This window comes from Engystomops pustulosus, chromosome 9 (genome assembly GCF_040894005.1).
Source record: "Engystomops pustulosus chromosome 9, aEngPut4.maternal, whole genome shotgun sequence".
NCBI lineage: Eukaryota > Metazoa > Chordata > Amphibia > Anura > Leptodactylidae > Engystomops > Engystomops pustulosus.
The window spans coordinates 76579017-76605764 of record NC_092419.1 but is presented as its reverse complement, the minus strand read 5'-3'; the positions used below and the strand labels follow the sequence as shown (position 1 = coordinate 76605764).

Sequence of the window (26748 nt, the reverse complement as noted above, 5' to 3'; positions counted from 1 at the left end):
TATCTTGGGATAAGAATAGGACGAACAATAGATTACACAAGAAGAGTTAATAGTCAGTTGTTCTCGATAAGGTTAAAGAGATATGTAAAAAGGGCTCATCTTTAGGGACAGCTTTACTAGATAGAGTCTTTTATGTCAAGCAAAATATCTTGCCGATAATTCTGTATAATTTTAGATGTGTTCCGGTTCCACTAACTAAGCATGTCATTAAGGAAATAGAGAGATACTTAGTTATATGGGTCTGGGCATACAAAAAACCAAGAATAGCGAGGAGGGTCCTCAACTGTCCAAAGAGTTTGGGAGGAGCAGGACTTCCTAGCATAGCGCTCTATCAAGAAGCAGCTTTATTAGAACCTATTAAGAAATGGTGGTCTACAGAGAGAACACAGGATAGGTGGGAAAGAATAGAATTAGAGGTAGCAAATGTACGATCATTAAAAGCTCTGTTATTGGATAAACTGATAGAATTAAAGGGGAAAAAAAGATTAGGTACTTTAGGGAGGGACATATTAGTAACGACAGATGAGACGTTGCATGCATGGAGTAAGTACTGCTATCTTTTTAAAGATAAAATAAAACTTTCCCCAGATGAAATAGATCTAATATCCGTGGAATGTTTAGTCGAGGACCTTGATCTGACTGTATGGATAAAAGCAGGAATTAAAAATTTGAGTGCCCTGAAGAGAAATGGAAATTGGATATCATTTAGAGAATTAAGACAGGAATTTAATATACCCCCATCGGACTGGTTCAAATACCTTAGGCTTAAATCCCTACTCCACTCAGTAAAAGATTTTTTGGAGGAATCGGTCGACATTAGTCTGAGATTTATAACATATATTAAGTCACTTAGATCAAAGGGAGGCACCTCTGCAGCATATAGAGATCTTATTCATCGGGATAGTAGGGGTAAACTACCGTACATGGTAAGGTGGGAAAAAGAACTTGGACTGTCCTTCTCAGAAGAACAGTGGAGGAAGGCAATAGAGGATTCAAATAGGAACATGCGATGTACAAATCATATGGATAATTTGTTTAAAATTAGGAGTAGGTGGTATATAAGCCCCCAAAAACTTGCAAAGGTTAATCAAGATGCCAGCGAGCATTGCTGGAGAGGATGTACGGCTATAGCATCAACTCTACATATGTGGTGGACTTGTGATCGAGTGGTGCATATATGGAACTATGCCTTCGATCTTATCTCAATAATAAGAAATACCTATACCCCACCTTGCCCTGCCATTGCTCTACTAGATATATATTCAAGGGGGTTTTCTGAGAACGAGAAATGGCTAATAAGTAGACTATGTGCGGTGGTGAGAATGATTATTGCAAAGCAATGGAAATCTGCTAGCCAGTTTAATAGAGACTCAATAATAGAGAATATGAATGAATGCCATCGCTACGAAATGTATATGTGGGAACAAGGCATAATAAGAAGTAAACATTTTAAACATAATTGGCGTCTGTGGCTAATTTTGAACATATGAACCCAAATATGCTCTTTCAATTTTAACCTCAACCTGGGTAGTGCAGCAGATGAGTTGAGATACCTCCTCTGGTCCGGTTGTAGTAACCCGACTCCTGCTAGTATACTAGATCTATTCTTTCTTTTTCTCTTTTTTTTTTTTTTTTTCTTTCTCTCTTCTTTTCTTGGTTAAACATGTGCCATATTTAAGTATTAGGGGAAGTACGATGATGGGAGGATTTTTCCTCCATTAATATATCTGTTGACAATTCATGTTTAGGAAATAATGTCGATTTCATCTCTATATAGTAATAAGTAGTAACTAACTGTAAGATTGCCTTGTATGAATTAATCTATGTAATACGTAGTAACTAACTGTAAGACTTGTTTTTTATGTATGAATTAACTTATGTTTACTGGTGAATGATCAATAAACATGTCGTCAACCCTAATGAATAAGCAGGACCACTGCAAGCTAGTCCGGCGTTCTAAGGGGAATAGCAGTGCAGTGTTTGCTAGCTTTATCGGAAGGTTCCGATAAAGCTAGCAGTTTAGGGTAACAGGTCCTCTTTAAGGATATGCTTGTACATTCATATGTATAAACTTAATCTGCTTTGGATCAGGCAGCCATACTTTCTTTCCGCATATGTTGCTATGTTTCCATGGTTCACATTTTATATCGCTTTTACATCTACCAGATGTGCCTGCAAAGGTTGGAGAAATCATTGAATCATTTATCTTTAAGCCTTAGCTATAAGCTTTATTGTTATTTAAAGGGAGCAATCATTTACAGTTGTTTGAAGTCACCCATAAAGATATATATGTCTATGTATGGAGCTGAATGCAAGAAAATGGTTTGCTTTTTTGAGATCACTTTCCCCTCCTCATTATTTGGCTTGAAATTTTACTTTGTAGTGAGTATCGAGTAGTATACATGTGCAGTAAAGATGGAGAATCACCTGCAAGTCAAGGCATCTGCAGTCAAATTGTTAGAATTTCTCTCCAGATATATCTCCTTTCAGTAAATCTGGATGAACAAATGTGGATGCAATCGAGATCTCCCAGATTTTCTGGTAGTTGGGTTTTTGAAAATGTGCCTGTTTCCTTTTTTTTTTTTTTTTTTTAAAGTACATTTGTTTGCAGGTTTTTGTGCAAAACTACCGGACCTGGCATAGTTTTGCCAGTGGCAATGCCACCCACCGAACACTGTAAGAGGCTTAAGCCTCTTAATGTATCCGTTGGGACATTGGCTGTCGTATGATAAATTTCCCCCTGCGTTTACATCACAGAAGCCCTGTCTGGCTCTGTTGTCTGCTCATAATGATGTTACTGGGAAGGGAGGAGGCAGGCAGTATCGCCGAATAGAGACGTGCATAATTGGCATACAAGCAGGGCCGGGTGTACAGCTCCTTTAATATCCCTTGGTTAAATGCATATATATATATGTATACAGTATGTCTATCTAGCCATATATCTTTATCTAACTTTTTGTCTATTTATCTATATATCTTATATCTACCTATCTCCTATTTATTATCTATCATATCTATCTTCTATCTAGCTATCTATCCAACTATCAAGCAATCTTCTATTTCTCTTTTACTGTATCTATCTCTGATATCTATCTTCTATCATCTAGTTTATATTTCTGCATCAATAAATCTATCTATCATCTGTCTATGAATCTATTATATTTCATATTTATCTTATATAATCAATCTACCCCCCCCCCCCATCTATCTATTTCCTATTAAATTCTCATACAGTTTTATATTACAGATTGCCTTACCATACTTCTACAACAAAGTGTTATTATATTGCAGGACTAAAGTCAGCAATTTTACTGTTTATGAAATAGCTTTATTTTGGGGTCCCACTTTTAGTTTTGCCCAGGCCTCCACTTTATCTAAACCTGGCCCTGCATACAAAGGAGGCAGAAGGTGCTTCAGTGTCATAGAGGCTTATTTAAATAATTTTTAAGCTGATAGGAAGAATGGTTCCTATTTCACGGGGACACAAACCAGCTTGTAAGTGTGCATGGTGTAAAATACTGAATCCATGTGGTAGATTTCCTTTAATTCCAGATCCAGCAAGGTTATATTTCAAATCCTGAATGCACAGCAATAAATCGACATGTTATAGATTCTAAATCTGCCGCAGTAATCCATTTCCGATGCAGATTTTTCACTGTAAAATTTTTCCCAGAAGCATAAAGCTTTGCGCAGTATGCATCTTTTCTGGGTGTCCTTAGGCTTCCTTATCGCTTACAGGTGACCTGTCACTTGAAAAATGCAATATAATCTGCAGGTAGCATGTTCTAGAAGACGTTGCAGTTTTGTGAGAAACAAAATCAATAACTTCTTGCATTCCTTTAAATCCTGACCTAGGAGTCCAGTGGGTTGTCCTGTTCACTGATTGACATACTATCTGGTATGTGCTATCTGCTATGTGGATAGCACAATCCCCAAGAAGGGATAAAGGACATGGCCGGTTCTAGACAAAGTGGGGCCCTGGGCAAAACTAAAAGTGGGGCCCCAAAATAAAGCCAGTCACAGTCAGCAAGAGGCTCCCTTTAGTATGGTAAAACAAACTGTAATTTTGGAGAATTTTATACGAGATAGATCATAGGGAGATTGATGGGCAGCATGGTGGCTCAGTGGTTAGCACTACCGCCTTGCAGCGCTGGTCAACATCTGCAAAGAGTTTGTATGTTCTCTCTGTGTCTGCGTGGGTTTCCTCCTGGTCCTCCGGTTCCCTCCTACACTCCAAAAAATTACTGGTAGGTTGATTAGACTGTGAGGCCTATTGGGGACAGGGACCGATATTTTCTGAAACCAGGCACTTGCCCCATTTTCAAAATTGCATCATACAGTTTATAAACATAGGCGCCTTCATGCAATTTTGATTGACATTTGATGACATTTTATAAAAAATACTTAAAATTTGACTTTGATGGCAAAAAATTTGTTCCAAACAGAAAATATTTACCTTCACATTTCCTAAATGTAATAGATGGACATGTACAGAGTTCACAAATGTTGCCCTATTGATATGTTCACATAAATAAATCCGCATAATATGACTAAAACTGTAATAACTAGATATCTGCTTTTCAGATAGAAATTTTAAGACAGTCACAACCTGCAAAATATAGCAATAAAACAGAATAAAAAGTAAAGGCGCCTATATAACCTATATAATTTTGAAAGCAGACGATGCATTTGGCAATTAACATTCAAAATTTCCTCTAAAATATGTACAAATCCAGAATACTTATATAAAGAAAATATACTTTCCTAAAACAGTAAGATGTGAGGAGATCATACAGACCCCCCAAGTGTATATTCACCAAAATATGCAGCAAAGGGAACTGCAGAAAATTGCACTGAGCGTCACAGAGATCTATCATTGTATGTTCCCTTACACAATGGTCACCCAAATAAATAACTATATATAAACCAAGCTAATGAGATAACAAATGTCACTTTTAGATGTGCGCCATTGTATTATCCGCACAATACCAGAACCCTTCATAAGAATCTGAGTGGAAACATAGGTGTAAATAATGGAGGATGGTGGGAAATAAAAACTTTATTCCAGGACATGTGTGTGTTTTTGGTGTTACATATAACTTTATGGGCATGTTCTGGTCGCGGTGTAGTCACATTAGGTGAAGAGGATTGAATGTTCATCATATCAGTCAATTTTCCCAACAAAAAAAACTATCACAAAATAAAAGGCAACAAGAGAGAAAGTGTGTTCTTAGATAGTTCCAGGGCCAGATTAAGGTTGGTGGGGGCCCCTGGGCGCAAAATCTGGTGGAGGCCCCCACTGTGTGCAGCGTGCATACACGTCTTCCTGCACACAATCCACACAGTAACACCGCTACATACAGCCGCCTGATCCCCAGTAATGCATCTATATACAGCCGCCTCGCCCCCAGTAACACAGCTACATACAGCCGCCTCACCCCCAGTCACTCAGCTACATACAGCCGCCTCACCCCCAGTAACACAGCTACATACAGCCGCCTCGCCCCCAGTAACACAGCTACATACAGCCGCCTCACCCCCAGTCACTCAGCTACATACAGCCGCCTCACCCCCAGTAACACAGCTACATACAGCCGCCTCGCCAGTAACACAGCTACATACAGCTGCCTCACCCCCAGTAACACAGCTACATACAGCCGTCTCATCCATATTAACACAGCTACATACAGCCGCCTCATCCGTAGTAACACAGCTACATACAGCCGCCTCATCCGTAGTAACACAGCTACATACAGCCGCCTCACCCCCAGTAACACAGCTACATACAGCCGCCTGGCCCCCAGTAACACAGCTACATACAGCCGCCTCATCCGTAGTAACACAGCTACATACAGCCGCTTCATCCGTAGTAACACATCTACATACAGCCGCCTCACCCCCAGTAACACAGCTACATACAGCCGCCTCACCCCCAGTAACACAGCTAAATACAGACGCAACGCCCCCAGTAACACAGCTACATACAGCCGCCTCATCCCCAGTAACACAGCTACATACAGCCGCCTCGCTCCCAGTAACACAGCTACATACAGCCGCCTCACCCCGAGTAACACAGCTACATACAGCCGCATCACCCCCAGTAACACAGCTACATACAGCCGCATCACCCCCAGTAACACAGCTACATACAGCCGCATCACCCCCAGTAACACAGCTACATACAGCCGCATCACCCCCAGTAACACAGCTACATACAGCCGCCTCGCCCCCAGTAACACAGCTACATACAGCCACCTCGCCCCCAGTAACACAGCTACATACAGCGGCATCACCCCCAGTAACACAGCTACATACAGCGGCATCACCCCCAGTAACACAACTACATACAGCCGCATCACCCCCAGTAACACAGCTACATACAGCCGCATCACCCCCAGTAACACAGCTACATACAGCCGCATCACCCCCAGTAACACAGCTATATACAGCCGCCTCATCCCCAGTAACACAGCTACATACAGCCGCATCACCCCCAGTAACACAGCTACATACAGCCGCATCACCCCTAGTAACACAGCTACATACAGCCGCCTCGCCCCCAGTAACACAGCTACATTACAGCCGCCTCACCAGTAACACAGCTACATACAGCCGCCTCGCTCACAGTAACACAGCTACATACAGCCGCCTCGCCCCCCAGTAACACAGCTACATACTGCCCCCTCACCCCCAGTAACACAGCTACATACAGCCGCCTCACCCCCAGTATTACAGCTACATACAGCCGCCTCATCCCCAGTAACACAGCTACATACAGCCACCTCACCCCCAGTAACACAGCTACATACAGCCGCCTCATCCCCAGTAACACAGCTACATACAGCCACCTCATCCCCAGTAACACCGCTACATACACATGCCTCTCCAGTAACACAGCTACATACAGCCGCCTCACCCCCCAGTAACACAGCTACATACACATGCCTCTCCAGTAACACAGCTACATACAGCCGCCTCATCCCCAGTAACACAGCTACATACAGCCGCCTCACCCCCAGTAACACAGCTACATACAGCCGCCTCATCCCCAGTAACACAGCTACATACAGCCGCCTCATCCCCAGTAACACAGCTACATACAGCCACCTCATCCCCAGTAACACCGCTACATACACATGCCTCTCCAGTAACACAGCTACATACAGCCGCCTCACCCCCCAGTAACACAGCTACATACACATGCCTCTCCAGTAACACAGCTACATACAGCCGCCTCACCCCCCAGTAACACAGCTACATACACATGCCTCTCCAGTAACACAGCTACATACAGCCGCCTCATCCCCAGTAACACAGCTACATACAGCCGCCTCACCCCCAGTAACACAGCTACATACAGCCGCCTCATCCCCAGTAACACAGCTACATACAGCCGCCTCATCCCCAGTAACACAGCTACATACAGCCACCTCATCCCCAGTAACACCGCTACATACACATGCCTCTCCAGTAACACAGCTACATACAGCCGCCTCACCCCCCAGTAACACAGCTACATACACATGCCTCTCCAGTAACACAGCTACATACAGCCGCCTCATCCCCAGTAACACAGCTACATACAGCCGCCTCACCCCCAGTAACACAGCTACATACAGCCGCCTCATCCCCAGTAACACAGCTACATACAGCCGCCTCATCCCCAGTAGCACAGCTACATACAGCCGCCTCATCCCCAGTAACACAGCTACATACAGCCGCCTCATCCCCAGTAACACAGCTACATACAGCCGTCTCATCCCCAGTAACACAGCTACATACACATGCCTCTCCAGTAACACACCTACATACAGCCGCCTCATCCCCAGTAACACAGCTACATACACATGCCTCTCCAGTAACACACCTACATACAGCTGCCTCTCCCCCAATATACACACATACAGCAAATACACACACATTCAGTATATACAGCATTTTCACAGACATACGGGAAATACACACACATTCAGTATACGGAGCATATACATACATACCATATACACAGCATATAAACATAAACATACATCATATATATATATATATATATATATATATATATTTTTAAATGTGCACATATATATGCTTATACAAATATATGCGTGTATAAAAACAGTAAATGCATATATATACAGTATATACATATATAGACAGTAGATGCATATATACACATATACACAGTATATACATATATAGACAGTAGATGCATATATACACATATACACAGTGGGGCAAATTTACTTACCCGGTCCATTCGCGTTCCAGCGGCGGCTTCTCCGCTCTGGATTCGGGTCCGGCCGGGATTTAATAAGGTAGTTCTTCCGCCGTCCACCAGGTGGCGCTGCTGCGCTGAAAGTAAACTCATCGCGCCGGAATGCACCGAGCTGGACCAGGTGAAGGTAAGCGGTCCTTATGCGACACATTTTCGGTTTTTAAATGCGGCGGTTTTTCCGAATACGTCGGGTTTTCGTTCGGCCACGCCCCCCGATTTCCGTCGCGCGCATGCCAGCGCCGATGCGCCACAATCCGATCGCGTGCGCCAAAATCCCGGGGCAATTTAAGTACAAGCGGCGCAAAACGGAAATATTCGGGTAACACGTCGGGAAAACGCGAATCGGGCCCTTAATAAATGACCCCCAGTATATACATATATAGACAGTAGATGCATGTATACACATATACACAGTATATACACATATACACAGTAGATGCATATATACACATATACACAGTATATACAAATATAGACAGTAGATGCATATACAGGCGGTCCCCTACTTAAGAACACCTGACTTACATACGACCCCTAGTTACAAACGGACCTCTGGATTTTGGTAATTTACTGTACTTTAGCCCTAGGCTACAATAAACGGCTTTAACAGTTATCAATGGAGCCTGTAATTAAGATTTATTGTTTATTCCGGTTCTTATGACAATCCAACATTTTTAAAATCCAATTGTCACAGAGACCAAAAAAATTTGGACTGGGATTACAATAATAAAGTATACGGGTCCGACTTACATACAAACTCAACTTAAGAACAAACCTACAGAACCTATCTTGTATGTAACCCGGGGACTGCCTGTATACACATATACACAGTATATACATATATACACATATACACAGTATATACACATATACACAGTAGATGCATATATACACATATACACAGTATATACATATATAGACAGTAGATGCATATAAACACAGTATATAAATATATAGACAGTAGATGCATATATACACACAGTAGATGCATTTATACACATATACACAGTATATACATCATATATAAATACAGATAAATACATATGTAGTGTATACTTACCCTTTTAGGATGACTGGCTGTCGGGTCAGGCGGGTCTTCGGCGTGGGGGGGTCGGTCGGTTGCTGGTTTGGACGGGAGAGGGGGGGGGTCGCATGTTCGGCCGGGTAGTAGGAGCGGAGGTCAGCCGCTTGTTCCGCGGGGGGGGGGGGGGGGGAGCGGAGGACGGCAGCTGCTTGTTCTGCCGGGGGAAGGGGGGGAAGAGCGGAGGACGGTCGCTGCTGCTTGTTCCGCCGGGGGGAGGATGGACGGCAGCTGCTTGTTCTGCCGGGGGGGGGGGGGGGTGGTTGTAGGGAGAGCGGAGGGCGACCGCTGCTTCTTGTTCCGCCGGGGGGGAGGAGGAGCGGAGGATGAACGCTTCTTACAGCTGGGGGGGGGGATGTGGTGGATGCGAGCGGAGGAAGGCCGCTTGATCCGCCGCTGGAGGGGGGGGGGGTGCGAGGAGCGGAGGACGGGCGCTTGTTCGGGCGCGGGTGGGGGGTTTGGAGTGGAGGAAGGGCGCTTGTTCCGCTGGTGGGGGGGGGGAGCGGAGGACAGCCGCATTTCTGGGGGGGTCGGGGAGCGGAGGACGGCCACATTTCTGGGGGGGTTGGGGAGCGGAGGGCGACCGCTTGTTCAGGCGGGGGAGGGGGGGTTGCGGAGGGCGGCCGCTTGTTCGGGCTGGGGAGAACGAGCGCGAGCGGGGTTACGAGCGGGCGGGGAGGCCTAACCATGCAGCGAGTTGGGCGGGCAGGGAGGTGGGAACCTGTGCGGGGGGCAGACGCCTCGGCCATGCGGGGAGGCGGTCACCTGTGCCATGGTCGGGCGGACAGCTCTGGGAGGTGGCGGCAGAGGAGCCATGGCCCAGGGGGGGTGATCTGGTGGGGGCCCCCTGGGGGGGCAAGATGGTGGGGGCCCCGGGGCTCTAGCCCCGGGAGCCCCGCCTATAATCTGGCCCTGGATAGTTCTGCATAGAGAATGGTTAAAAACATGAATATTAGGTGATATTATCCCTTCTCAAAATGAAGTAACATATAAAGTGAATATTTCCATTATCTGTGAGGTGCAGCAGCTCCTGTGTGCAGCAAATTCTCCCTGTAGCCTGATGGCTAAGAATCTGGAGGGGGCTACACTTCAGGGGGCTGTATCTCTGGCTCTGTGACACATAGAACCTCACTTCTTGTTTCCTATGAAAGAAGAGAGTCTCCTCTTTTATATGAATCTATATGTGTGTTTTTAAGTATCAGGAAAATGGAGATAATAACTGTTAAACTGCCATTGGAAGTGATTTATATATATAAATGGCACCTGATATTCTTACTTTAAACCTGAATATCTTTGGATCCATGGCACCTAGAAACACAATTCAAGATTCATTTAAAAGAAGACATTCTCCTCTTTCAGGGGCCCTTGGCAATTGCCCCCTTTGCCTACCCATAGCGCCGGCCCTGATAAAGGACCACAATGTGGGAGGTTCATCAAAAGTGTCCGAGAGCAAAACTGTTCTAGTTACTCATGGCAAATTGGCAGTTAATAAAATAAAAGCTGAGCTCTGATTGGATGCCATGATTACCTAGAACAGTTTTGCTCTAAGACACTGATAAATGGGGCCCATTGTTTTTCAATATCTAGTATGGGCACCTCAGGGTGCATGATATGTGGGTAAAGAGCACCCAGGGTTTTCTACTTGTTTACATGCAAAACATTGGGCGCTCAATACTGATTTCATGTATTTCATTAGAAACGCATACGTGATCAGGCAAATCCTCACCGTCATACGTTTTTCTAAACACAATTCAAGCAAGCGCCACGTGTGACTGCATCCTCAGGGTTGTTTAACATAGTAACCATATTGCAGCCACATTTACCTGCCTAAACCCCAGGGAGCTGAACCAAGCTAAGGATAATAATAATCTTTATTTTTATAGCGCCATCATATTCCAAAGCACTTTACAAATCATAGGGGACATATACAAATATAATACTAAATTACAGAGTCCAGTCATAGGAGTGAAGGGGGTGACACGAGAGGTGAAAGAGACTGTGTTATGGTCCAGTCATTCTTTATAAGGGAACAATATAAAATAATTTAATAAATAATTTAATAAATTAAAATTCTGCTGCTAGAACCACCCATTAGCTGCCATCTTATATACAGGGTCCAAGGTGAGAATGACTGCAGAGAAGCCTGGAGCTTGGTATATATTTTTGGTATATATTATATTTGCCGGATAACAAATGGGAGATAGGACATAGGATGGATTAGTAAAGGGAGAGTTGACATTTCATGCAGTTAGCAAGTGTGATAGGCCTGCCGTAAGAGCACTTTTGAAACTTTGGAGGTTGGGTGCATTGATTGGCACAGACTAGAGGCATCCGTGCAGCATTTGGTCTGAAAGAAGAGCCTGGATGCTGCTTTAAGAATAGATTGTAGAGGAGAGAGTTTAGCGAGTGGAAGAGCGATTAGTAGGGAGTTACAGTAGTCTAGTGGAGAGTGAATAAGCGCAACAATTAACATTTTAGAAGTCAATTGTCAGAAATGGTCGGATTCTGGAGATGTTTCTGAGATGCATGCGGCAAGAGCGAGCGAGAGATTGAATATATGGTGTAAAGGACAGCGGGCCTGCTGCCTCGATGCTATAGTGATCCCACAGACCGAGATGGAGAGGTCAGGGTTGGGTCGGTTAGTAGATGGTGGAAAGATAAGAGGTTCAGTCTTAGAAAGATTAAGTTTCAAGAAGAGAGTGGACATGATGGTATAGACATTCTCTAGTGTTCTGTAGTAAGGCAGGGGTGATGTTACGTGCAGAAGTAAACAGCTGGGTATCATCAGCATAGAGATGATACTGGAAACCATATCTGCTGATGGTTTGTCCAATGGGGGCAGTATAGAGGGAGAAGAGGAGAGGACCTAGGACTGAGCCCTGAGATCCTGAAAAGGAGACACTGAAAGTGTGTTCAAAGAGATAGGAAGAAAACCAAGAGATGAGATTCAGTTCGATAGATGCAAGTTTCAAACTGTGAATTTGGCGCTGTGAAACAGCCCTTGGCACACTCTGCACCGCCTATTGATTTAATATACTCTCCATTTTCTATGAACTCATCATTACAAGATATCCAAGAGCAGCAGACATTCCCCAGTCATTCTAATGATAATGTATGATGAATTCTCAGCAGCTTTTACGTCTTTCATCTTTGCTGGACTGCAAGAATAATATTTCCTAAAAGAACCTAATGACCCAAGCAGTAACATTCCTTTTGGATGTGGTTTTCAGATTCCTTTATGTTCTATTATAGGCTGGTAGTTACACATACACAGTGGTTTATTTATGTGTCTGACCAGTTCGGTTTCTTCCTTCCAGGTTGTCTGAAGATGGCTTGCTGGAGGAGTTTGACAGGCTACAGTCTCGGATAACTTCAATTCATCAGACACTGACTGCGCCAGAGCTACAAGAGCTAAGAATACAAATGGAGGAATTTCTAGAGGTGAACTAAGAATGAGCCTTGTGATTTATGTGGGAAACTGAAATGTAGGTGTGTGAGGGTTCATATGGGAGTTCTTGTAGACTGGCTTCGGCTCTGCTCTCCTTGAACTGTGCACAGGTCTGCCACCTGCTGGTCATTCATCCTTAAATTCAGGTGCGCCTTATAATCCGGTGCGCCTTATAGATGAACCTACACGATTTAGCAGGCATTTATTGATGGTGCGCCTTATAATCCGGTGCGCCTTATAGTCCGAAAAATACAGTATTAATATTTTTTATGTGTATAGATAATACAACAGGCTACACTGTTGGGGTTTTCTTATAGGGAGTCAGCCTGCCAATCACTATTGCTAATTAATTGTTATCTTCTGTCCAATAGGAGATCATAGACTTAACCCATTCAGTGCTGCCTGAGGACAACCAGGAAATATATATAAATATATATATATATATATATATATATATATATATACTGTATATAGTGTATTAAAATGATAGACATGTGTATATATATGATGTGTATACACTGTATGTGCAATAATATGATCTATATATATATATACTATATGTGTGATAAATCTTAAATGGAAAGACCATTTGTTGCAGATTCAGATTCCCCAGGAAAATTTACATTAATTTGACCTCTTTTTTTAATTTTGCTGACAGATGGCGCGGTAATCGCCCAAAATCGAAATGTGTGCAAAAACATTGAAAAGGGAGATATTTCGAAAAATACACATCAGATCCAAAATCTAAAAATAGACATCTGCAATATTTTTTCTGACCTTACCAAATTCAAGCACTTAATGTAGAGGATTTGATATTTAAAAACTTTGTAGGCAACAAGAATAAACCCCATCTCCAGCGGAGGAGACTTAAGTTAATCAATCTCTCCGATGTATGAGAAACCAGGGACTCACATTAAACTAGAACCCTGAAGAGAGCAGAAAACTACTATGTCCACGTCATTGTTCCTGGGTTATGCTGAATGTAGTTTTTATATAAAAAATGTATCTCCCTGGGGTGAAAACACAGAGTCAATTTTAGTATCATTAAGGACGCAGCCATTTTGTAGCTTAAGGCTCAGCCCCATTTTTTGTATTCTGACTTGCGTCGCTTTATATGGTTATAACTTTTGAACACTGTTACTTATGAAAGCGATTATGAGTTTTTGCCTCACGTGTTCTACTTCATTTTAGTGGTAAATTTTGGATGATAAGTTTTGCATTTATTTACAAAAAAAAAAAGAAAAAATGATTAATGTCTTGGCATAACATTTTTAGGTTTTTGGCTATGGAGCTGGTTGATGGCTTGTTTTTTGCGGGACATGTTGTACTTTGCAACAGTATCATTCTGGAGTACATATGTTTTTTATCATTTTTTATTGCATATTTTGTGGGATTAAATAGGTAAAAATCATAATTTTTGGTGGGTTTGTAACTGTTTTTCTTTTTTTTTTACGGTCGTTCATTGTACGGGTTCAGTAATGATTTACTTTTATTCTACAGGTTGTTACAGACGTGGTGATACTATATATGTGGGGTTTATGTTATAATGCACAAAAAAGTCTATATCGTATGTCTCTTTATATGTTTTGGGGCTTATGGGCATTTTTATTAATTTATTAATTTATTTTTCATTTAATAACATTGTTTTTACATTTTTATTAGTTCCACCATGGGACATGAACAAGCAATCATCTGATTGCTTGTTCATAATAATACTCTGCAATACTGATGTATTGCAGTGTATTAGCATTGTCAGCCTAAGCACGTGCATCTTACAGGCACTGCCTGCAGACAGCCCTGGGGTCAAACCTCAGGGCTGGCATAGAAACGATCGGCGCCCCCTGAAGATGATGTGTGTGGGGACGATCGTGGGGCAGAGACCCCTGGCAGGCAAGTTGAATGCTGCGGTCAAGCGGTTACCGCTGACATCCCACAACTCCCGATGCCTGCTCGGCTCCGTAGTAGTGCACCCCGTACTAGTATGGCGCTGAGCGCTAAGGGGTTAAGAAATATTTGTCACATGTTATTGTTTTTCAATCTGATGTGTATTTCTCTGAATATCCTCATTTTTGAACATCTTTTTACCAATTTGGATTTTCAGGGACTACAGCATCATTTTTTGAATGAAAATGACTTGAATAGTACATTGAAATGTAATTTGATTTAAAATTTTAAAGTTGATGGGGGCCAAGTTTGGTATCATTGGATAGATTTTTGGTGTAGGCTGTAGACAGTGCGCAGTGCACGGGAATACACCGTGCCGGCTCTCTGCACACCGCAGCACCAACCCCCTCTCCGCCCAACCTGCAAATTGGGCAAGTAAATTATGGCTTGTACACCTGTTTTCAGACGTACAAGCCGTGATAAATTTGGTCCTATGTCTTTAATTGCCTGTATCGTTGGTTCTTAATGATTCTTATGAGCACTTCCCGCTCATTTTGCAAGTGCTGAGGTGGGGGGGGGGGGGAGGGGAGAAAGTGCAACAGTTTCTAAAGCCAGATCACGGAGGAGCTAAGAAAGCCCTTTAGGCTCATCAGCAATAATTTTTAAAGTTGTTTTTAGAAGAAAGGAGAAGAAGGATAGCAAATATAATAGGATTACCGCAGTCACAGTGCCTGGGTCTATGATTAAGTGACCCTGGATTATCATGCTTGATTTTGATGGTAGATTTCCTTTAAAGGGTAAAAGGGTAAAAAGGGCCCCTATTGTTGTTAGCAGCTGCAGGACTGAGAAAATGGAATTGTCCTTGTAGATTGTAGCTTGACTGAGAGAGTGTCCTTACAATGCTGTGCCCCTCTGCTCTGAAAAACTGCTGTAATATTCAACTGAAAATCTGCAACAGCTTTTACTCAGAGGTGAGAGGCTTTGAAGCTTTGAACACTGTAGCATTGTAAAGATACCGCCAGTGCACTTAGAGAAGCTACAATCTAAATATATAGAGTATATATAGGTGTAATACAATCCGGTGCATTACGTTTTAGTGTCAAAGTTGATGGATATTCATTTTTCCATTACCTGTGAAATATTTTTTAAGTATAAAGTTTATGATTATATATAGTTGTAACAATAATATATTCTTCCTCAGTATGCTGATCACCAGTTGCAAGAGGTACAGAAAGAATTAGATGCTTTGCAAGTCTCTAGACATAATCTATGTGAATTTCTTTGTGAGGATGAAGACATGTTCCACTTGGAGGAGTGCTGCAAAGTATTCAGTTGCTTTTGTCAAAAATTTCAGCTAGCCATCAAGGTGAGTCAACGGAAAAGCACAGCTGCTTATGCTCCACTATGTGACAGGTAGAGATGGGAAATATCATGCATGACATTAATAGAACTGCTGTACAAGAGCCAAAGAAGTGTTATATCACATTCTGAATTACACTCTACATCTACATCACAACTATTTATCCTCTAGCTCCATTCTGGAAATCTTTTCTTTGTACTATTGTAATCCCTGAGCCCAGGAAAGCACCAGCACTAACTGAAATAATACATTTACAGGCGCTCCTCTACTTAAAGGACACATCAAAGATTGTAAATCAAACTAACAATTATGCAAATGAGCCTGCAGGGCTCCAGGCTCCATTAACTCCTATGGAGTCTGGAGCCCCTCAGGCTCATTTGCATAATTTTAAAAGCCTTAAAAAACAGGGCATAAGAAGCTAAAAGAAGAGCAGATCCTGCCAGAAGGGGCACACACCAGTATGTCGGTGTGCTTGGTTTACAATCCTTGATCTGGTGATTGATGTCCATTCAGAACACCTGACTTACAGATGACCCCTAGTTACAGAAGGACCTATGCGACCTTTGGTGAAGCTCTCTGGATACTTTAGTATTGTCCCAGGTTGCAATGATAAGCTGTAAAGTGTCTGTAATGAAACTTAATTGATAATCCTTGTTCCCATTACAGCAAAAAACTTTGGTTACTGGGGCAAATTTTTTTTTTTTTATCTGGAGCTACAATTATAAAATACATACAAAAAAAATCTGTCCTGTTCGATACAGATGAGGGTTTAAGCAATGAGCAGTTTATTTATAATAATATTGATCTAGGTGTTTTTCTAAAAGCGGAGGAAGCACTAATCTGTCTCCCGTTACAATTATGTGTGACATAAGCATGTGAAAGCTACTCACACGATGAGAACAGTGATAAAGACTGTCTGAAAGACAGACAGTAAAGAAAACTGGCGGACAAGGCTTTGTAAATCTTTAGTTATATATTATCAATATTATTGATGATTATTTATTACTGCTTAGGATGGCTTATAGCAGGGGTTGTCAAACAGAAAAAAGTGACATACATGAAATACATGTTATTAGTGTATAAATGCAATAAACTGTAATGTAAATACTAACCCAAATAAAGAGATGAAAACGGCACTCACCAGGGTAGGAAGCAGGAAAGAATCCAGGACAACGGGGGTGCACTCCACGGAAAGGCGCTTTCTCAAGCCTGGTCTGAGTAATGTGCCCACACAGACCCCCCAGTAATGTATCCACACAGACCCCCAGTAATGTACCCACACAGACCCCCAGTAGTGTTCCCACACAGACCAGCAGTAGTGTGCCCACACAGACCACCAGTAATGTGCCCACACAGACCCCCAGTAATGTGCCCACACAGACCCCCAGTAGTGTGCCCACACAGACCCCCAGTAGTGTGCCCACACAGACCCCCAGTAGTGTGCCCACACAGACCCCCAGTAGTGTGTCCACACAGACCCCCAGTAGTGTGCCCACACAGACCCCAGGTAATGTGCCCACACAGACCCCCAGTAATGTGCCCACACAGACCCCCAGTAATGTACCCAAACGGATCCTAAGTAATGTATCCCATGAACCCATGGGGCCAGCCATTTATCTTAAATGGTTATATGTAAATGGTTATGATGAGTTACCCTGATGCTTTGTTTTTAAGGGAGATCAGCTGCAATTTATTCACACTACTCAGTAAGAATACATTCTTGCTCAGACGAACTGAGCATGCATGTATATGGGCAGCATGGTGGCTCAGTGGTTAGCACTACAGCTTTGCATCGCTGGGGCCTGGGTTCAAGTCCCATCTAGATCAACATCTGCAAAGAGTTTGTATGTTTTCTATGTGTTTGGGTGGGTTTCCTCCAGGTCCTCCAGTTACCCCCACACTCCAAAACATACTGGTAGGTTGATTAGATTGTGTGCCCCATGGGTACAGGGATTAATTTGGCAAGCTCCGTGTAGCACTGCCTAATCTGTGTGCGCTATACATAAATAAAGGAATTACTATTATGGAGGGAGGGGCGTAATGATCAGGGTTGCATGGGATGCGACCGCAACTGGATCTGGAGAGGACTTGCATCCGCCAGACAGCAAACTACAGGTCCATGACATGAGAAGATAATCAATTGTATCTGTGTAAAACATGCATAAATTGATTATGAGAGTGGCACAGGCAAAGACACGCTCTGCACACACTCTATGATGTCATCACGTGCCACCACCTTAGCAGCAGATAGTGTTCACAGGCAGATCGCACAGACCCATCTCTGCAATCGCGGCTTTACTTGGCGAAAGGAGGAGAGAAAGCTATGGGTTTTCTGGATCACAGAAGGTCATTACAGAGTTTTGTCCACACACATTCCCCCTACTAATGTTCACACACAGCCCGCAGTAATGTCCCCCACACAGCCCCCCAGTAATGTGCCCACATAGCCCCCAGTAATTTGCCCACACCTCCCCCCAGTAATGTCCCCCAAACAGCTCCCCATTAATATCCCCCACACAGCCCTCCAGTAATGTGCCCACACAGCCCACCAGTAATGTCCTGATACAGCCCCCCAGTAATGGCCCCCACACATGTTCTCAGTAATGTGCCCACACAGCCCCCCAGTAATGTGCCAAACAGCCCCCCAGTAGTGTCCCCCACAAATCCCCCCAGTAATGTTCCCACACACATCCCCCCAGTAATGTGCCTACATATCCCCCCCAGTAATGTGCCCACACAGTTGCTCCCCCTTCCCTTAGGCCAGCGATGGTGAACCTTTTAGAGACCGAGTGCCCAAACTAAAACCAAGACCCACTTATTTTTCGTAAAGTGCCAACACAGAAATTGAATTCATGATTCATATTCCCTGTTCTGTCACAGCTTTCATTCATACCAGCACCCTGAGGACACCAATAAAGCAGAGAATAGAAGAAATTTGGATAATCATTGTAGCTTCCCTTTAGGGTCCCATAAACAGGAAGAATTGTCAGGGCCGGAGCAGGAGCTACAATGATAATCCAGATCTGTCCACACCTTCCCACTCCTCCAGTAGTCCCAGGTAGCGCTGTCGCTTTAATATAGCTCTGTGCACAGCAAGTCATGGGGTATCTGGGACTGCAGGAAGATACTTGGAGGCCTGGGTGCCCACAGAAAGGGCTCAGAGTGCCACCTCTGGCACCTGTGCCATAGGTTCGCCACCACTGCCTTAGGCCTTATCATGTTTCCACCTCGCCTCTCAGATGCAGCTCTGTGCACGGACTTCCCCTGCAAGTCTTGTAACACATGACATCATCACAGGTCTTGCAATATTCTCCCGAGGCTGCAGGACTTGCAGGGGAATCGGTCTGCGTAGTGCACACTTTCTCATCACAATCTGTGTGCTCAGGATCCAAGATCTGTCATTGCTGAAGATATATAACAATGTGCAAGTGGTAGACCTTTACATATCTATAGAAAATTCTAAGTATACTGCAATACAGTAGCATTGGAGTGGATGGTAGACGCAATCAGAATCTAGGGATAAAGTACCCTAGGGAATCTAAAAAAATAGTAAAAAAATAGAAAAAAACCCCTAAAAGTTCAAATTACCCCCTTTTCCCCTGAACTGATATAAAAAAAACCCAAATAAAATTATGAACATGTTAGGAATTGCTGCGCCCAAAATGTCCAATCTATCAAAATATAAAAAATGGAAAATAATTGGGTATAAATGTGTTATCCCATTGATCGTGCCAAGCCAAAGAATAAAGAAGATGTATAATTTGGAGCACACAGTGAATGCCGTAAAAAAGGAGCCCACAAGAAAATGTCGCAAATGTGTTTTTTCAACAATATCACCATATTTCCCACTTCCCAGTACACGGCATGAAATAATAAATACCGTCACTAAGAAGTACAACTTGTTACTCAGAAAATACACACAGCTCTTTACACTGAAAAATTAAAAAGTTATAGATTTTTTAAGGTAGGGAATGAATAAGTTAACGAATCTGCTATCTGATTACCTGATGGTAGATGATTATTCTTACCTCCCCTTCCCATGTGTCTCAATCTTCTTTTCTTGTAGCTTTCAATGGCCACATTTCAATTTAACATAAGTTTATAACATATGCAAATTAGCCTGAGGTGCACTTCTAGGCTATGCCGTAGCATAATTTATTCATGTCCTCTCTCAGGGAATGTTATTATCGTGCTTGGGCAAGATTTGCAGAGAGAGCCCTCTTGTGGCAGAGTCAGCCGTCCCGGGGCGTGAATAAATTATATCACGGCAGAGCCTGGTGTTGCTCTGTAGAGCACTTCATGCTAATTTTCATATGTTATAAGTTTATATTTCAGTGAAATTCTGCCATTCGAAGTTATAAAAAAGATGATTGGTACACACACTGGAAGGTGATGGTGAGGTAAGTAATAATCTGATGGTAGATGTCCTTTAAGAAGTTAATAGCAAAGGATCCCAAGAACAGTTTTTGTCAGGGAATGTAAGTACTGTAACAAAAAATATGTTAGGAAAAAGATGAATTATTTTTTAGGAGGCACATTGGTTGGATTGGAGGCTAACGGACAATCGAAGAGTGAGTTTTGTTGCCATTACAATGTGTAATTTAGCTTTGCATGGTAAATACAGAGATTCATTAGTAAAAATAAAAGATAACCTTCATAATTGTAGTCCTAATTTTAATGATTTTCATGTAGGAAAATAAACAACGGGAACAAGAAGAAGAACGACGAAAAGAATGGGAGAAAACGCGCTTACAGAAAAGACACTCAATGGCTACTTGTAGTGCACTGGAAGCCAGTCAGTCAAAAGATGAACTTGAACTTACGCTGGAGAGGAACCTACGTAACTCACGTAGACCTTTAGGAAGACGTGTGTGTAGGATGCGTTCTTTGGGATGGAACAGTGCAAAGCCGTCTATATCCTATAATGACTGGAGTGAGGAACACTGTGACCAGAAGACTGCCGACCAGATGAGGAAGGTGTCTGAGCGTGTTCTGATGCAACAGATGGAGTTTAAAGGTCATAAGAATGTGAAAACTGAAAGCAACAATAGAAATGATCAATTACTTGTTGCAAAAAATTGTATTTCTTGCCGATCAGAAGCCAAAGTTGACACTCAGAAAGTCAGTTTGTTGGTAGCAAAGGAGAAGACTGAAATCTTTCAGCTTTCTCCTGAAACATATGAATCTTCTGGGCAGCAACTTGATAAAAATATGTCTGCACATTTAGCAGTTCAGCAGCACGTACTATGTGATAGGACCCAACTCCAGGATATATCAGAGTTACTTGAGAATTCCTTACAACCATCTGATCTAAAATCTGATAAATCATCAGACACCCTAAGAAATAGTAGAATACACCCGTCTGACAAGAATTCGGTGGTACCTGAGGTATCAAAACAGTCCTCAGATGGAGAAAATATCCAAATGTCATCACAGTACTGTACAACTACATCTCCCCAAGAATCAACATTACTTACAGAACCTAAATGTACCGCCCAATTACTAATTAAGCCAATGCCAGTACATTCAGATACTTTGAAAGTTCAGGTTTCCAAGCAAATTATAGAAAATGAGAGGCATAAAAGTGACTTCCAAGCACTAGATCAGTCATATTTACAAAGACAGCTCTGTCTCACTGATCCTAAGACTTTGACATTTTCAGAACGTCTTGTTGGTCATGAAATTCATGAGGTCAATAAAAAATCAGTTATGCAATATACATCTGAACCCTCCATGCAGGCAGTTGCTCAAGGGAAGTCACACACACCAAGCAAATCTAACGAAAGTTCAGGAAACAAACCCAGAAATGAGACCTCCTTACAGGTTTTGGACCATATTGAATCAGAGAACCTTGAGCAATTGTCTGACCTGCATGCAACAACATCTTCCAAACAGACAAATAGACTTGTGTCAGAATCAACAAATACACCTAAGACTACCAAAACAATAACCCAAGTGACTGCTAAAGCAATTAAACAAACATCAGTAAAATCTTCAGTGCGGGACACTAGACACTCAGTAGCTCTTCCTGTCTCCCAGTCATCCAGTCCATCAACAATTCCAAGATTTGAAACACTCAATCAAAATCACATAGCTAATAAATCTGAGACTCCTAAACTTCGAAGATCACAGCCAGGATGTTTTATGTCCAAGATAAAACAGATGGAGCCATTGCCTGTTAGACAATCTCCTATACCTAGAGAAATGAACGACCACATTTTGCCAACAAAAGAAAAGAATGAGGATCTTCAAAACGAATCCTCAAGAGGGCTGCAGTATATGGAATCTAATTCTATTTCAAAGAGTGTTAAAGATGTGCATCCTGTGGTCCAGAAAGAAACACACAATCCTTGCTCTAAATGGAAAAGGGAATTAAGAAATACCTCCGAAAAAGCAAATAGTGTTAGACCAGAACCGATCCTGGAGAACAATACAGGAAGTAACAAGAATACTTTGGAGCTCAAGAGCGGTGATACCATCAAAAACTCTTTATTAGGGAGAAATGGAAGAAGCATCCCAAAGAAATCCAAAACAAATGACTTGGGGATTAGAAGAGTTCCTTTAACCAAAGACTTGGCCATGGGATCAGTGGGTCCATCTGTCATTAAACAACCTAATGTCTCTTTTAGGCAAAAAGACAGCAAAGATAGCAAGATACCACAAAAAATAAGTCTGTCAACTGCTGGAGCAGGTAAATCAACCCAAGGCAAAACTACGGGCACCTTCAGGGAGAAGGAGGCTTCAAATGTAAATAATAATGACTATGGGAAATCTGAGAGCAACAGAAGCCCCTCTACAAATTCTAGGACCACTGTTCCTTCCACACTCAAAGTGGAAGTCTGGTCATCACAAGTTTCACCTAAGAAATCTAATTCTGTGCCTCGTGTAGCTGTTCATGTTATTAAACACTATGAGGTCAATACAACCCTCACACGGGGGACAAGAAACACATATACGGATAGCCACCCGATATGGAGGTGAAAAAAATGGGCCCATTAATAACAAAAAAGAGATATCAGTAGTGGCAGATATGAAAGCACAAAGCCATAGAAAGGGAATTGTTTAAGCTAAGGGAAGCAGACACCCAGTAAATGACGTCTTTACACTAGCAGTGTGCTTTATACTACAGCTGCACAATGAGGAACTAACCTAGAGGAAGAGATACTGCGCTTAAGTAACATAACACAACACACGATCTTGTATGAAGACTCTGGTAGAAGGTACTCTCTAAACTGAATGTGTGATTATTTAATGTATGACAATTGCCTTGGAATATTGTTTATTCACAATGACGTTTCCACATGAAAGATATTTATTTTTATACATTTGTGAATACAGAAATGACTGTTCATTCCATATCTGGTTATTAGGGTTTGTTCTCTTACACCCTGGGGTGAGGAGTGGTACAGTATTTATCAGGGGCGGACTGGCCATAGTACCCACCGGGAATTTTCCCGGTGGGCCGGTCGGTCCTGGGCCGGTGTGGGGCCGGTGCGGAGCTCGTCCGGGGCCGGTCCGCACTCCCTCCCTCCCTTCAACTTTTCATCTAATCTATAGTACCTGCATCATAAGATGCAGGTACTATAGATTAGTACACAGACGCAGCGCAGCGCTGCTGCTTCTGCGTCTGTGTATACACTCAGTGGAGGAGCGCTGACACCTACCAGATGTCAGCCTGCCTCCATGTAGCTCCGCGGCTTGATGTGAGAGGCGCGGAGCAGTGACGTCACTATCCCGCGCCTCTACACCAAGCTGCTGAAGACCGGGGACGAGACGAACCTGCGCCATAGAGGTGAGTATTATGGGTTTTTTTTTGTTAAATTATAGAATTGGGACATTAAATCTTTATCTGGGGCGGGGGGGGGGGGGTGTGTGACATTATTCTTTATGTGGGGCTGGCAGGGGGCATACATTATATGTCTGGGGCGGGGGGGGGACATTATTCTTTATCTGGGGCTGGCAGGGGGCATAAATTATATGTCTGGGGCGGGGGGGGGGGGACATTATTATTATCTGGGGCGGGGGGGGACATTATTATTTATCTGGGGCGGGGGGGGGGCATTATTCTTTATCTGGGGCTGGCAGGGGGCATAAATTATATGTCTGGGGCGGGGGGGGGACATTATTATTTATCTGGGGTGGGGGGGGACATTATTATTTATCTGGGGGGGGGGATTATTATTTATCTGGGGCGGGGGGGGGGCATTATTCTTTATCTGGGGCTGGCAGGGGGCATAAATTATATGTCTGGGGCGGGGACATTATTATTTATCTGGGGCGGGGGGGGGACATTATTATTTATCTGGGGCGGGGGGGGGGGACATTATTATTTATCTGGGGCGGGGGGGGACATTATTATTTATCTGGGGCGGGGGGGGGCATTATTCTTTATCTGGGGCTGGCAGGAGGCATAAATTATATGTCTGGGGCGGGGGGGGGCGTTATTCTATATCTGGGGCATTGATTATATGTCTGGGGCGTGCGAGGAGGGGCCTTATTCTATTTCTGGGGCTGGCAGGGGGCATTGATTATATGTCTGAGGGGGGGGGCATTATTCTATATCTGGGGCTAGCAAGGGGCATTGATTATTTGTCTGGCGGGGGGGGGCATTATTCTATATTTGGGGCGGGCAGGGGGCATTAATTATATGTCTGGGGCGTGCGGGGGGGGGCATTATTCAATATCTGGGGCTGTCAGGAGGCATTAATTCTATGTCTGGGGCAGGCTGGGTCCATTAATTCTTTTTCTGGGGCAGGCTGGGGCCATTAATTCTATGTCTGGGGTAGGCTGGGGCCATTAATTCTATGTCTGGGGTAGGCTGGGGCCATTAATTCTATGTCTGGGGTAGGCTGGGGCCATTAATTCTATGTCTGGGGCAGGCTGGGGACATTAATTCTATGTCTGGGGTAGGCTGGGGCCATTAATTCTATGTCTGGGGTAGGCTGGGGCCATTAATTCTATGTCTGGGGTAGGCTGGGGCCATTAATTCTATGTCTGGGGTAGGCTGGGGCCATTAATTCTATGATTGGGGTAGGCTTGGGCCATTAATTCTATGTCTGGGGTAGGCTGAGGCCATTAATTCTATGTCTGGGGTAGGCTGGGGCCATTAATTCTATGTCTGGGGCAGGCTGGGGCCATTAATTCTATGTCTGGGGTAGGCTGGGGCCATTAATTCTATGTCTGGGGTAGGCTGAGGCCATTAATTCTATGTCTGGGGTAGGCTGGGGCCATTAATTCTATGTCTGGGGCAGGCTGGGGCCATTAATTCTATGTCTGGGGTAGGCTGGGGCCATTAATTCTATGTCTGGGGCAGGCTGGGGACATTAATTCTATGTCTGGGGTAGGCTGGGGCCATTAATTCTATGTCTGGGGTAGGCTGGGGCCATTAATTCTATGTCTGGGGTAGGCTGGGGCCATTAATTCTATGTCTGGGGTAGGCTGGGGCCATTAATTCTATGTTTGGGGTAGGCTTGGGCCATTAATTCTATGTTTGGGGTAGGCTGAGGCCATTAATTCTATGTCTGGGGTAGGCTGGGGCCATTAATTCTATGTCTGGGGTAGGCTGGGGCCATTAATTCTATGTCTGGGGCAGGCTGGGGCCATTAATTCTATGTCTGGGGTAGGCTGGGGCCATTAATTCTATGTCTGGGGCAGGCTGGGGACATTAATTCTATGTCTGGGGCAGGCTGGGGCCATTAATTCTATGTCTGGGGTAGGCTGGGGCCATTAATTCTATGTCTGGGGTAGGCTGGGGCCATTAATTCTATGTCTGGGGTAGGCTGGGGCCATTAATTCTATGTCTGGGGCAGACTGGGGCCATTATTATTACGCCTGGGTCATAGTCGGAGCTCTATCAATACTGGGGTGGGGGGTTGGGGGACTTAAGGGGGTTAAAGGATAGAAAGAAGAAATAAAATATCCTATACTATTACAGTATGTTACATTATGGGGCACTATTTGTGTGGTACTAATATTGTAGGGGGCTCTATTACAGTATTTGGGGCACAGTATTGGTGGCAGCAGAAGAAGGGACAATGGGAAAGTGCAGAACATAAGACGTCTGTGTGGTAAACTCTGCAGGAAAGCTGTGTACCTGGAGGAAGAGACAAGGTGATGGTGGAACTAAAGGAGAAGATGAGGAACGAGAACAATCCGGGGAGACGTCACCTGATGTCACTGGATGCAAAAGGTGAGGATCTCATGTGTTTTTTGTAGCTGTATATGATAAATACTGATTTTTTTCATGTTCGCTTCTGTTTATATATGTAGTATTATAGTAGTTATATTCCTGTACATATGGAGCAGTATTATAGTAGTTATATTCCTGTACATAGGGGGCAGTATTATAGTCGTTATATTCCTGTACATAGGGGGCAGTATTATAGTAGTTATATTCTTGTACATAGGGTGCAGTATTATAGTAGTTATATTCTTGTACGTAGGGGGCAGTATTATAGTAGTTATATTCTTGTACATAGGGGGCAGTATTATAGTAGTTATAGTCTTGTACATAGGGGGCAGTATTATAGTAGTTATATTCCTGTACATAGGGGCAGTATTATAGTAGTTATATTCCTGTACATAGGGGCAGTATTATAGTAGTTATATTCTTGTACATAGGGGGTAGTATTATAGTAGTTATATTCTTGTACATAGGGGGCAGTATTATAGTAGTTATATTCTTGTACATAGGGGGCAGTATT

General features: G+C 43.3%; 1 protein-coding gene across 2 annotated transcripts in view; it reads left to right on the top strand.

Annotated features, from left to right (window-relative positions):
- LOC140076981 (uncharacterized) overlaps window positions 1-26524 on the top strand; it is a 68223-nt gene extending 41699 nt beyond the window's left edge. Inside the window, exons 10-13 of one of the 2 annotated variants that reach the window (XM_072123800.1) lie at window positions 12671-12794; window positions 15887-16051; window positions 20738-23837; window positions 26126-26524. In XM_072123800.1, coding sequence (XP_071979901.1) covers window positions 12671-12794; window positions 15887-16051; window positions 20738-23026 — 2578 coding nt within the window. In that variant the 3' untranslated portion in view covers window positions 23027-23837; window positions 26126-26524. Of the gene's footprint in view, window positions 1-12670; window positions 12795-15886; window positions 16052-20737; window positions 23838-26039 lie in introns of both variants that reach the window. The other variant, XM_072123801.1, reaches the window with a different exon arrangement.
- Window positions 26525-26748: the final 224 nt, after the last annotated feature.